At 40.1% G+C, this 14,461-nt stretch overlaps 1 protein-coding gene and 1 long non-coding RNA gene across 2 annotated transcripts; both read right to left on the reverse strand.

Annotated features, from left to right (window-relative positions):
- Nucleotides 1-471: 471 nt before the first annotated feature.
- LOC135627396 (MADS-box transcription factor 50-like) lies at nt 472-6,919 on the reverse strand. The gene is made up of 7 exons (XM_065133483.1): nt 6,617-6,919; nt 1,827-1,908; nt 1,337-1,398; nt 1,132-1,231; nt 1,014-1,055; nt 879-920; nt 472-779 (listed from the first exon to the last, which is right to left on the reverse strand). The coding sequence occupies exons 1-7, from the start codon at nt 6,796-6,798 to the stop codon at nt 663-665; spliced, it is 627 nt and encodes a 208-aa protein (XP_064989555.1). The 5' UTR covers nt 6,799-6,919; the 3' UTR covers nt 472-662.
- A 2,068-nt stretch (nt 6,920-8,987) lies between these two features.
- LOC135627189 (uncharacterized) lies at nt 8,988-11,687 on the reverse strand. The gene is made up of 3 exons (XR_010492548.1): nt 11,609-11,687; nt 11,140-11,338; nt 8,988-9,348 (listed from the first exon to the last, which is right to left on the reverse strand). It is a non-coding gene; the product is annotated as an uncharacterized LOC135627189 (long non-coding RNA).
- Nucleotides 11,688-14,461: the final 2,774 nt, after the last annotated feature.

The following is a 14,461-nucleotide window of genomic DNA, read 5'->3' on the forward strand; positions in this document are numbered from 1 at the left end:
GAAACGAAGAAAGGGAAAGGGCGAGGTGTTTCGTTCAGCTGGTTGGGAAGGCCGAGGCGGACGAAAGAGACGATGAGACTGATGGCAGCGGGCCGTACCAGTGCGCAGAAGTCAAGCGACCAAACGTCGTTCCCCGCGCTCGTATAGATTCACACATCCGGGGCCCACAGATATCACCCAATGGCAGACTCAGCCGAGTCACAGGAGCCGCACGGGCGGGACGAGGAGCAAGATAATGCTCGAATAGAAAAAGGACACGTCAACAAAACAACGTCCACGTGGCACGAGTGCCTAAACACAGCGTAGATTCCATCTCTGCCCTAAGATTCGTGTCTCTTGTGGTCTTTAGCAAGTGATCGATCCCTCGAGAAGCTCTCCAAGTAGGAGGACAAAGTGTCCCTCAAGCGCGATAACCTTCCATGTTTGCAGCATTCAGTAGCAATTCTGTGATCACTATTTGCACAACAAACAAAGACATCAAGCTCTGGTAAGCAATCAGCATTCACCAGCATCCACAAACAAGTCTGTTCGAGACATGAGTTCCAACATGATCATTTGCTTGTTCATCACCTACAATGAGGTGTGTGTTTTCTGATTCCTCTTGCTGTACACACACTTGTGTATCGATGGAACTTGGTTTTCAAGAGGTACAATCACGATAATTAGCGAGTTCCCGGCCTTCCGATCATCAGCTCTGTCTCTACCTCCATGCTTTGAGCATTCCGATCGCTTGCAGCAAACTCTGCAGCATGTAATTGTGGCATATTTCCTTCCTTGAACTTTAGTCGATTGATAAGAAATCAAAATGCACAATTAGTTGATCTTTCATCGAAGATGGACCAGACTCTTTGCAAGGTAAAATGTAGCAGATTCCTCACCTTTTCGCGCAATAATTTATTCTCCTGCATAAGGCTCCTCTCCTTTGTTTCATGAGGATCACAAGGAGGCAATTCTTAGCTTACAGTAGAAGTTGAAAGCAACAGAGTTCAGCAAGGATGGAATGATGTCTTTACCTTTTCTTTGAGCTCTGCAATCTGTTCGGTTAGGATGCTATGCTGAATGAAGGAAGAGAAGAAGTCTCGAGTCACAATCGATCAGCAAGAGAAGATAGGAAGTGCCATTAGAACTTACTTTTCTGTTTCTGATCTGCCTCAGGCTCTCCTCTAGCTGATTCCCTAGCTCATGCAATTCCTCTGCCGAACAAGATTCCAAGCTTTCACCCAACAGCTTCCTGCAGCGGATGATACTCTCCAAAGTGTTCAGCAGTGTTAACCGGAAAGAACATTTGACTTCTGGCAAGAACAGTGAGAATGAACTCCGGTCAGAGTGCCATTACCTTTTCTGGGCTTCAATAAGTTCAATCTGCTTGGCCATATTTTTGGCTTCAGATACCAAATTCTGCAACACAGGAGGGAACCAAAGGAGATATCATATAGTTTTCCATGAACATTGTAAGTCCCTTCTATGATTCATTAGCTGACTATCGTAGAGTGATTGACAACATCATTCTTCCTTTTCTTCTTTGAAGGAATATATCTTTGGTCATTGTTGATAGCACTAAGGTGGAATGGTAATGAGTCATAACAGATACTTTTGGAGTTACTTAAGTTTCAGAATTTAATGTAGAATTTAGCTAATGCTTTAGATCATCCAAATAATGTTTCATCAACTTTGATATTTGCAATGAAATCTCCAGTGAGTCTTGTCACATTCCTCAAGTCAGGTTCTAGCAGTTCATGCTAAACTGTGCTTTCTTGCATGCCTACACTAATCCAAATCCAGATAGCAAAACGGGGAAATCATGTAAAAGATGAAGCATGCTCAACCTGCATCTTTTGATCCACCAAACTCTGTTTGCAATTTACATCTTTTGTGTGAATCATATAGCGGTGGATCGTCTTTTCAACACTGGACAACAAAAATGGACAAGTTTAAGTCAGATATTTTACAAAATGCAATCTGGAAAACATAGGAACCAAAAGCAGACATTTCTGTTCTCACAGAAGCTAACTCAATTAGGTCTATGCATCCGATAAGTTAGATCACATTACAAAAACATCATATTGCAACTGAGCTGGAAAACAAAGAAAAAGGAGACTTCAGGTAGTAGGCCAGGCTATCTTCTACATTATTAGGCTATGAAAATCCTTGCAAGGGATCACATTGGGAACTATCTTAGTTTAATGAGAACTCATACAGATGCATCAAGACATCAATTTTGCACTGTGGGGTTGCCTTGACAAGGATAGTTATGAATTTAAGTGCAAAAGATTGTGATAATTCAAATGAAATCACATAGATAACTTGGGAGTTCTGATACTAGCTGCTGAATGTCAATCAAATACAGTAAGCTAGATAGGCTAAACATCAGATGCAAACTTAGGTACAGAACATAAAGCAATATAAAGATATCAAGAGTTCATTTTCTAATGTTATAGGGGCTCATTTGCTGATAGGACTGTGTAAAACATGGGAAATATTTGAATGGTATATTTGGACCAATATGAGATGGAACTTATAGATGCAAGAATATGTGCACAAGAAGCAATCTTAACCCACAAATAGAGAGGTTTTTTCCATTGACATGAATCATATTTATACTCGGAACATAAAGAAGCAACCTTAACATGGCCCCAACAGTTTCCAAAAGCTAGCAAAGCATGGCTAATATCTGTTATGTTCAACTTAAGACCAAGAGATAGATATTGAATTGTATAGGGGAGTGCACACAAGACTATGACTTTGCATGCACAGGTTTTTGGTGATGGTTTCAATGTAAAATGCAGTGAGTCAAAGAAAAGTAGACAAGAAACATGTATCTACATGATGCTATAGTGAAAGTAAGAACATAACAAGTATTTGAACAAGTGTAAAATTGGAAGGGAATTACATCAAATGTCAAGCTCCAATGCTGCTTTTTGGTTTTTTATTTATTCTTATATATGGAAATTAAGTGGAACTATCCAATTTATCCTCAGAAATAGACAAAAAAAAAAGGTAAAGTGACACATTACAAAGAATTGGTTTTGATGCTATAACATGCAAAAGTTGTCTGTGTATATGTATACATTCAATTGACACATGTAGCTAAATATGTTGGATATATGCACTTTATTGTTAATGCCTATAAACATAAATAACATGAAAAACTACTACTTTCATGCATTATTTATTCAAAAAGTAACTATTTAATTTGAAAATATAGATTCATAAAATAGACACAAATGAATGAGAATGAGCAAATGACATTCATATTCAAAACCACAATGCTCTCGAGACAGTTTTACCTTGAGAAAAAAGAAAACTCAAGATGAAAAAAAAAAAGACTATTTTGGAATCGAGTTGGGGTAATATATTTTTGAGAATGGAGCATAATCTCATGACATTTGTGACAAATTAGAAGTACAGATTGAGAGAAGGAAGAGTCAGGATGGTGTAACTCGATTTGGACATGCATTCAAATTTGTGATTGCACCTTGATAAGTGGGTGAAGTCAACTTCAACATGCTGCAGATGAAGAGAAAGAGTATCGAAGGTTGCATTAATAATATTAACTGATATGAAGGGCTTAGATGAACTAAATGACACTTTTCTCTAGCAAGCTAAATGGCAAAAAGGATTATCAAGTCTCAATTGATAACTATCGGGAATAAACTGTGCGACAATTCTTGACATGGTTCCATCATTGTTCCTAAAAATGTACACCATGCTAGAGTATAATTTCTCCTGACTTGATGTGTATTTGAATCGTATTAGGTGGGAATTATCTCGATATGTTCGTATCGGTATTGTTATTGTTGCTGTGATCGAAGACCATCGATCCATCTACTGATCGACTCCTCAAACTCACTAAGCTACTCAGCAAATACGAGAAGCAACTCTTGTTACATATGTATATCCGACAGTGCTCACCATTCATGAATAAAATCTGAATGACAATAGTGATATCTCTTCTCTCTGGATGCTCATCTTGCATCATTTTGATCACCTATGTGGCTTGATCATTATGGAACTTGATGAAACATATGTGCATCATTTTGATCACTTATGTGGCTTGATCATTATGGAACTTGATGAAATATAGGGTTACACTTATATTTTAGATCATCAGAGATCACAAAATTTACCAATACACACAAGCAAGATGGGGTGAGATCGTCGCCATTAGCGCCTTACGGTTCACCAATGTATCATCTCTAGTCCAAGTGAAATCAACTCTTTGGAATTAATAGGGTTCATAGTTTTAGGTCTGCCCGTGACAATTGTTTTTATGTTGCACTAAATAGGTCAGAAACCTTATGCTAGAAAGCAAGGATTCCATAGGTTAGCCGAGGTTTCTCACCGAGTTCATGGTCACAGGAGTCATCCGAGGTTAGGGTTTCTAGGTCACATAACATGTACATACATGTCTATGACGATCTCAAGAGTAGTTTTACCATGCAGAAAGAGTTGTAAGCTTGAGATATCCACATGAAGGCATGCATGGCCATGCTATGTTGCAGCAGTTGACTTGGGATGAGGACTAAGTCTCCTTCGACTTACTGAGGTGAAGGTGGCAAGGAATATGCAACTCTAAGTCATCCAAAGATGAACTCTATTCTTGAAGAGGATTTAAGTTCCCGTACAGGTTGGCCCTAAGTATCTGACCATAATAATTCTCTAAGCACTCCGTTATTCTCATCAGAACTCAGTACTTCCGACACCGATTTGTCTCAAGATTTAGTCTAAGGAGAATGGTGGAAGCATAAGCTAGAAAGCAATCCTTCGCTGGCCATATATTACTTCTATTGACTGAAGAAGCAAACATACAAATCAAAATTGGGTCAACGTGATCAAATATTTCGATTAGCTTAGGCGAAAGGTATCCTTTCCCGAATCCTATATTCAGTGCAAGACCCAGTCTATCCTAATAATAATCTACGGCACAAAGTCGATTATGTTTCGGTATCAATTGACAAAGACACCAGCAGCTAAGCATTACTGATCCTTCATAACTAAGTTCGAAGACGGCCTACGATGTTTAGCAGCCAATTAACAATTCACTGAACACGTCTAACCGATATAATCAATAGAAATAATATTGTAAAGGTCAAGGGGGGCATGAATGATGAAAGCTAGCTATCTTCTTCCTCGGAATACCGATTGCGAGTTTGATGATACTGTTGAGGCAAGATCTGAAGGTAACTTGAAGTTCCTGAGGTAATGCACCATAGGATCAAGGAAAACTTATGGCTGCAAGCACATGATGTCAGTCAGAATTAGAATGCACAACTTCATAATCTTGCAACGTTGAAGTTGCAGAGAAAAAGGTTCATAAATGATGAGGCATGCATATCAGCTATAACAAAGAGTCTAAAGTCAAGTCAATGGCTAAAGAGTCAACATTTAAAGATATGATAATTCATGTGTGAGACAAAGCCAATAGAAGCACTTGATGTGCAGAAGCTGTCCACTGGTATGTAATCCCCATGAATGAGGATGTTCCATCACATGATCCTAAAATGAAATATGTAATTAGGATTTCTAAAGATAAATCTTTATGTTATTACATGCATTTACTGAAGAAAGACAATATATATAAACAGAAAAGAATGGGAATTAGCATTGAGGAATCAAACCAAAGTCACTGCTTATCGATGCACCTTAACAAGAAGGTGTGTTTGGAGTCTCATCTTTGAGAAATGCCATTAACTTGAGGCAAGCACAAAAAAGATGCAAGAAAAGGGATTGTGACCAAAGTAGGAAGATATATCTCCAAGAAATAGAACTCTCCACCATATTTAGCTGTGACCTATTTCCAAGTGTCTAGCACAAGTGTTGCACTAAAGAACAAACTCTGGAACTATGATGTAGAAGCAAAGTAGGGTGCTTGCTATTAATTTCATGATTAATGCTCTCAAGTAAATCAGTTGATATATAGAAACTTCTCTCCAAATAGCTAAAAGGTTGGACTGTGAAATGAAGGCATACTATTAGAGATGGCCAGCATTATGATGGAGCCCCAAACATGCAACCAGAAATAAAAGGACAATACAGCACAATATTTTTTCCTTTTTGGTGCAACAAAACCTTTACCCCTCCATCACTCATCCTCCCTCTTTAGTGAGAAGGACCTGACATGTCTAATAATGGATGCAGCTGTTGGATGTGTACTGCTAATGTGTGAAAGAAATATGAGCTACATGATGGATACCACAAATCTGAAACTAATCTTGCTACATGTAACACCACAAAATCTTGAACATGAGATCTAGATATCTAGTTCGGTTGTGTGATCCTTTGCTGTACATGCGTTGGTAATCTTGAAGACAAATCGACTAAACATCTCCATGGAATACCACTGCAAAAGGCAGTGTTCTCGGAGAGATCAACCGAGTGGAAAAGCTCCTTCTCAGTTTCTAGGTACAGGAGCATCAAAAGGAGAGTGTCCAACTCCTTGCCTGGGAAGCAAAAACCTGTACTGCGTGCAGTACAAGGGAGAGAGACCCATCAATTTTGTTGCAGTAATGGAGGCAGAAGACAGGCACCACACACTGATAGATGTCGAGAAGAAGGCATGAAAGGGATCGGTTCCACAGTGATCAGGTGGCGGCAGAAGGGGAGACGAGGAATTAACCTGGAGCTGGAGAACTGGTAGAGCTTGCCGCGGCTGGAGAAGATGATGAGGGCGACCTCGGCGTCGCAGAGGACGGAGAGCTCGTAGGCCTTCTTGAGGAGGCCGTTGCGGCGCTTGGAGAAGGTCACCTGCCGGCTGGCGGCGTTCTCTATCCGCCTCATCTCCGTCTTCCCCCTCACCATCTCTCTCTCTCTCTCCCCAAAGCCACTACCACTCTCCTTGACCTAAACTGCGACCTCTTCAGCTCGGCTATAAAGGGGAAGAAGAAGAGGATGGCTGGCGAACGCACCTCCACAAATGGCTAAAGAATAATCACAGCAACAGCAGCAAACAGTCGCAAAAAAAGAAAAAGAGAAACCTCGTTTTCTTGCACTAATTCGTCCCATTGGTTCGCCTCACTGCCTTTTACTGTACCCCTTTCCTTATTGGTCACACTGTCGTAGATTCGAAACAAAGGATGGAACGAAGGAGGAGGGAGAGGGGGGCGCTTTTTATGGCCACTCGTTTACCTCATGTAGAAGGAGGAGGTTAGGAGTCTGTCTCGGTCGCAGCCATCGAGAAGCAGTTCTCTTTATCTTTTCTTACTCTGGAATTTTGTGTAGGAGTCTCCATTTCCCTTCATTTCTAAGGAAAAGTATGTCTTTCTAAGTTGGGCAGATCGGTCCCTCACACTTGTTTTACCTGTACAATCTCATGGACTTGGCAGCATTTCCTTCCTTCTTATGGTCGAGAGCTGTAGTGCCTACTATTCAACTATGTTTACCGTATTTTTCATTGCTCCCATTCACCCTTTTACACTTTGTTGTTGTTTACTATCATCAACGGATATATATATACATATATATATGTATATATATATATGTATATATATATATATATATACATATATATATATGTATATATATGTCAGGTTTTCCCGTTAGCTGTCATGAGATTTTAACATGTTTCACAAAGAGTCACCACATTAAGAACATAATTATTGTGCTCATGTCGCTAAAAAGGGATTAAACAAGATCGTGATTGAATTTATCATTTAGTTTAACCAATCAAATCAGGGTTTGACGTTTCCTAATTAATGCAAGGAAGACGATTAAGTATCAATAAAAAGATGTATTAAGAGAATACTCATGGATGAATGGAATTGGTAAAATAGAGTCCGATCGCGTGATTTTTCTATTAAGGTCAAAGTTTGAGGTACTCATAAAATTCTTAATATGATAGTTATACTATCTCTAAATACAACAAAAGCTACAGCGTAAGTTCTTCTCGCCGGAGCTGTAGAGAGAGAAAGAACCTCTTGATCGGACATGGGAACAGGAGATGGAGAGAGAGAGAGGAGGGACGCGGGTGATTGGCCGTGGGAACGAGAGATGAAGAGAGAGAGAAGAGGTGGAGGAGGGACGCAAGTGATGGGACGTGGGAACGAAAGGTTAGTGGGTGGGGACAAGGAGGGAACGGGGCGGTGGGTGCGTGTCCGGCAAGGCGTGGGCCGATCGTACGAGGCTGGGTAGCCTACGAGGTGTCGACACGCGCCGCGCCCTCGACGCGGCCGCCCGGCTCACGTGATCCTCCTGTTCCTCACCCTCTACTCTCCTCTCTCTCTCTCTCTCTCTCTCTCTCTCTCGCTCGCTCTCCACATAGATTACACTATCATCGACTCCTCGTCATGCTTCTGCTTCCTCTTCTTAGGTTCTTTAATAAGCTAAAGCTCAGAGAAAGTTCCTCGGCGCGCAAGTCACGGGTGGTGTGAGGGCTGGAGAGAGAGAGAGAAGAAGTGGGGGGGGGGGGGGGGGGGGGGGGTGGCGCTGTGCCGGCGGAGGCGGAGCGATTCGAAGTGTGAGCGCTCCGATCCGCCACAAACCCTTTCGCGCCTTAGATCGCAAGGCCCACAACCACCGTCCACACACCTCGTGGTCTCCCTCACCACACCCCACCCCACATCCCCCCGCCCCCCCCGCGGCGGACCTCGTGATCCGCTTGGGTTCCGCCGGCCCGTCCGACTGGAGCCTCAGCTTGAGTCACGAGGCTTCCTTGTTAAGGAGTGATGGGGACGGCATCTGTGGGGCCCTAACTTTTCAGTTAGCTCTGCCCGTCGCCTTTGACGGAAAAGGTTTGGGTGCAAAGCATCGGTAGGTTTCTGAATTGTAGTGGCTATTGAAGGTAATGATACAACACCATTGCATCGATCCCATGCTTATCAGAATCCAATATACCATCCATCCAATTAAATCTTGGACTATTAGGTCATTAATTGAATCGATTAAATATGTAATCAAGTTAATGTGACCAGAACTTTTGCGCCGGAGAAGTGAGATAGTAATTAATATATGGGTGACTTCAGAAAAATAAAAAAATATAGTGCCAAACCATATATGCAAGCAAATATATGATCTTTCTGCAGTTTTCTCAATGGTTTTCAAAAAGGAATCAGGTTACTATAGACAATCCCTTTCCGTGGTAACACAGTCCTATCATTTGGCTATCTAATAATCATTCTTGACATAATTGATTATATATATATATAATCAAAAGGTGTTAGTGTTAGTTTGAAAAATGATGATGGAGCATGAATGACGTGCTTACCCAACAGCAACATGGTTGACTAGGAAGTCTCACACTTGGAATCCTATTTCTCCGTTTGCCAGTATGGAGATCATGGCAGCTAACCCAACAGATTGAAGATTTTTGTGAAGAATGAGTGATGAATCAATCCGTATCTCAGGATCTTCTTCCTGAACCAAGATGCCCAATAGCTTCTGTTACACTCAAACAATTAATCTGTTGGAGTGAAAAGAGATTTTACATGACTCATAATCTAAAGAACACATTGATCCAAAGAAACATAACCTGTGGCATCTCTATTTTAGTTAACAACAAGCAGGAGCAGCAACTAGAAACTTTCCAGCACCACATAGTATGATTATGCTTTTCAGTTATCCATGGAAAATAATCAAGCAAATCAGTACAAAATCAAGAAGTTGCTTCAACAGCTACAATTTAAAGATGTTCTTCAGCTGTGCATGTATAATAGCAAATCTAATCAGGTTGTTTCAGAATTTGGCACTTTTGATGAATTTAAAGAATTTATCAATGATGATCAGTATCTATCATCTGAAGAGAATTAATAATTTCCATGTGTAACTTTTTCCAATTTATCAAGCCTAAAAATAATAATATCAGGTCATACGAAATAAGAATCAGGATAACAATTACGATACATCAGGTAAATGTAACTAACAGGAGTTGAAGTTTATGACCCAGAGAAGGAAGTTTTATGAAAATAGAGTATTTGGTCAGGAAGTTTAGGTGTTGATGCAGAGTCAATTTCTTGTTATTTCCCATTTTAATGCAAACCGCTTTTGAATCATTTACACTGTTCTATTATTTGCAGTGTTTGTCAAGAAATTTCATACTGAAAAACAACAGGTTTGAGTCACTGGAAGGAATTCAGTGGACACCCTTGGTCAAGGCAACAAGAAATTCAGACTGCCAAACAGACAAAAAGAGAATGAAATAACAATCATTTTTGAAGCATAGGGAAAGATGTGGGACTTGTTATCTGCCAGCATGGCTGAAAAAGAATATCAAAAGAACTGAGAATGTTCCCAGAGATAAGACCAAAGTTAATTACCTGATTCTTTTAGCAACATAATGAGAACAGATCATGATGTAGAGGAACTTGCATTTAGCACTAATGTCTTGCTCTGACAAATAATAAAAGAAGTTGGCTTCCCTGATATGATAGAAAAACAAAGAATATTTTAACATAAAATTGATCACATGCAAATAAGATCAATTTTTATAATTCCAGCTCCGATCCATAGTATAACATTAGTTACTGGAATGAGAGCATAAAAAATGTGACATTTTTTTAACTGGAGTATAACACTGCTTTAGAAGTGAATCAAGTGATGATTCCATGGCACAATGATCTCTCTCAATGAAGCTCTAATATAACCAGAGTGGGGGTGATAACAGAAATAAATTAGAATGATCCTGCATCACATAAGATAAAAAGAAGACCTATCGTGAATAAAGATCAGTGCATCTGTGGAAGAAATCAAACGGTCATGAAAAGTTCTGGACCAACTCATGATACTTGAATAGATTGGTGAGCATTGTTGCATGACCTACCAATGCAGAGAGTATGTGATACTGAAACAATTGACTATACAAGAATTTTGTGCACATATGCTAGACCTTTGGAACAAGAATACGCCAAAGCGGCAAAGACAGAGTAAAAAACCAAAGACAATTTTAATACCAAATTAATATAGGAAAACATACAGAATTTAACAGCTTAGCTAATGAAGGTATAGAGTCAAATTAAGCAATTTTGCTGCAACTACATAATTTGACAAGTCTATAATAATTGGTCTCCCTAATTTCTGCAAACAAAGAGCAGTGGAAACCTGAAGATTTTTATTTGAACACAGAGACCTATCTGAACGCGCAAATAACACTAAGCAACAAAAGGGCTCTAATGGAAGCCCCAGTCAACCGAGAAAGAGCACAAGCAGTACCTTTAGACGGGTTCATCAGTGGCGACGATGAAATCACATGGTTGTTTGTGAAGAAGGGAGAAGCATTTCCGAGAAGATCCGGACATCACCGCAGGCCCAGGTCGAGAGCTTTTCGCGTGATCCGGCTTCTGTTCCAGCTGGGCAGAAGTTCGGAACCCCTTTCTCTTCATCTCCCTCTCGCCTTACTCGATCAACAATTCTACATCAAACAACACACTAGCAAACATCGAATACCACGACGGGAATCGCCGTCGAACCTACTGTTCTAATAATCGTAGGATTCCGCGATGCCAACCGAATGCGATCGCCTCGGAGGCGTAAGAGGTCGTAAGAGGAGCATCGGCCGTGGACCCCCTCTTCGGAATCCGAGAACGGGGTTTACTTGCAAGCCGAAACCAAAGGAAAATATCTGATATTAAAGATCGAAGTAGGGTTTTCGGAGTGATCGAAGGGGGTTAGGGTTATTTACCGTCGCCGGCCAGCGGTGATGGGATCTCGGTTTGGTTCCGTTGTTGAAGGCGAGAAGGTGGAAGCATCATGCTATTGCTGGTGACGACGGTGCGTGGTTTGCCCTTTTATAGAGTTTAGGCGTCGGACCGGACCGGACCGGACCGGACCGGACCGACTCAGCATGATTCAACATCAAAAATAACTATTTGAAATTTAACCGTGAGTCCAATAGATTGGATTTCTATGGAACTGCAGCGTTGAGACTTATTATGTCCATACTTAGATGAATCGAGTGAATGATTATGAATATAATAATTTACTGAGTCATAAGGAGTTTTGATAAGTATGACTCATAGTCGCTCGATATTGAGTCTAGAGTATCATACACATATGGTAAGTATTACGATTAGTAGAGATTCAAAATATGAGATATCCGTTGGATACTCTATCTTATTGGATATCCAATAAACCCCTGAATTATTGGATCTTATGGATAATATCCAATAAGAGCCAATGAGAAATTATTGGGTAGAGATCATTAATCCAAGAGGTTTAGGTAATTAGATAGAGATGCAGTACCTAATATGATATGGTTCATTATGATTAAATGGTAAGAACCTATATAAATAGGAGAGGCCAAAAGATAGCATAGGCTAGTCATCTCTTGGTCCCCCTCCTATTCTCCTCCCTCTCCTCTCCTCAACCAACAACCCTATTTGAGGGTGTGTGAACAGCAAAAAAGGTCGACCCTTCTTGATCACATAGTGCACGTGGAGAGAAAGATCATGCAGCGATTTAAGGAGCGTCTTCGCCGCATCTGTCATGTGGATTTGTATGAAAAATCTATGGTGACATCACATGCGCAACATAATAACGTAAAACAAAATCTTATATTTTTATAAAAAGTGTTTCATTATCGTGTAAAGATTAATGCGTAAATATATATGAAATTAAAAACTACGTGTGAGATAGTTGTGTTACCAAGGGTATATCCTTGAAATCCTACATATCTGTGATAGAGGACAAAGGAGGTCAAGTGTCCTCCTCTCTGGTAGTGATCCACTTGTTAGGGGTTGCGAAGACGCTCTTCAAATTGCTGCCCAAATCTCCACACCTAGTATCTGAGGAGGAGGAGGAGAGATGAGAGAGGAGAGAGAAGAATAGAGCGTGGCAACCAAGAAGCCTAACCTATGTCCCTTTGGTTCTCTTCTATTTATAGAGGCCCCTTGTCAACTTAACCCTAATAAATCATGCCTTATCGGGTATTGAATCTCCATCCAATGACCCAAGTCTCATAGATTAGTTGATCTCTACTCAATAATCTCTTATTAGTTCTTATTAGATCTCATATTTAGGATCCAATAATTTAAGGGTTAATGGATATCCAATAAGATAGGGGCTCCGGTGGATATCTCATAAACTTTACTTATCGCAATACCTACCATATATGTTCATCCTCTAGGCCCAATATCAAGCTGGCCATGAGTTATACCTGTAACATCCCATTAGTCCCACGTCGAAAGTGGGCAATGTGTATGATTGGCTTATATGAGCCAGATGAGTGTACTACGTTAACTCCCGCTTAAGCATTTTGGTCCGTGGTTGAAGGACCAAAAATGGAGTTATTGGCCAGTTGGCTCATCAGACTCGGGTCGTGACATTTGGTATTAGAGCCGACCTAGCATTTGGGTAGGGTGAGAGAGCTCGAGTAGGAAAGGGCTACTCGTGAATGGAGTAACTAATTGAGTTAGGGGGATATTGTAACATCCCATTAGTCCCACATCGAAAGTGGACAATGTGCATGATTAGCTTATATAAGCCAGATGAGTGTACTAATACTACGTTAACTCCCGCTTAAGCATTTTGGTCCGTGGTTGAAGGACCAAAATGGAGTTATTGGCCAATTGGCTCATCAGACTCGGGTCATGACAATACCTATCAGGCCCATATGATTTCTTCTCTTTCAATCTACATAACATTGGCCAAAGATTTGTTACATGAGATGGCTGCCACTCCCGTATCAAAGAGTAGAGTATTCATATTCGAAAACTTATCTTAAGTTTAAGGATCAATCAATGAACTCATTCTCCAATTAGCACCTAGTAGAGATGAAGCCCGTATCAAAGAGTAGAGTATTCATATTCGAAAACTTATCTTAAGTTTAAGGATCAATCAATGAACTCATTCTCCAATTAGCACCTAGTAGAGATGAAGGCAATTGACCTCCTTCATCCACTCCTACAGATTTAGAATTTTTCAAGGATATACAATCTCAATAGGTAACAAATCTCCCTTGATACCCACGGTTTTCGTTTTTGCATTTTGTTTTATGCACCAATCTTCGCACAACAACGAAATACTTTTTCTAGAAAATCTATAAATTTTGTTTTTTATTCTTCCGCTACGCATATGATGCTCTGATCAGATTTTCCAATAGTTCTATCATAAGTGTGCTAGTCATAAGTGTCCTACAAGCCAATCTCGTGAGTGATGACATATGTGATATGACACAAACTCATTTTACTTATTATTATTATTATTATTATTATTATTATTATTATTATTATTATTATTATTATTATTATTATTTATGATGTCCATGGATCTAGGTAATAAGAATCGGATCACGATGAGTTCACGATAATGAGATCAATTTGTCTTTAAATATAGACCTTAAATAGTCTCACTCATAGGTTACTCAAGAGGGATATCAAGATGACCGGACATACTGGTGTATTATATATGTTAGGATCAAGAGCACTAAGAGGGGGGGGGTGAATTAGTGCAGCGGAAATTTTTCAGCGATTGAAACCGAAAGCTGCGTTCGTTTGATAAAAAATGATTTCGATGTAAAAGCCAATTCTAAGATTAC

This window comes from Musa acuminata, chromosome BXJ2-11 (assembly GCF_036884655.1).
Source record: "Musa acuminata AAA Group cultivar baxijiao chromosome BXJ2-11, Cavendish_Baxijiao_AAA, whole genome shotgun sequence".
Classification (NCBI taxonomy): domain Eukaryota; kingdom Viridiplantae; phylum Streptophyta; class Magnoliopsida; order Zingiberales; family Musaceae; genus Musa; species Musa acuminata.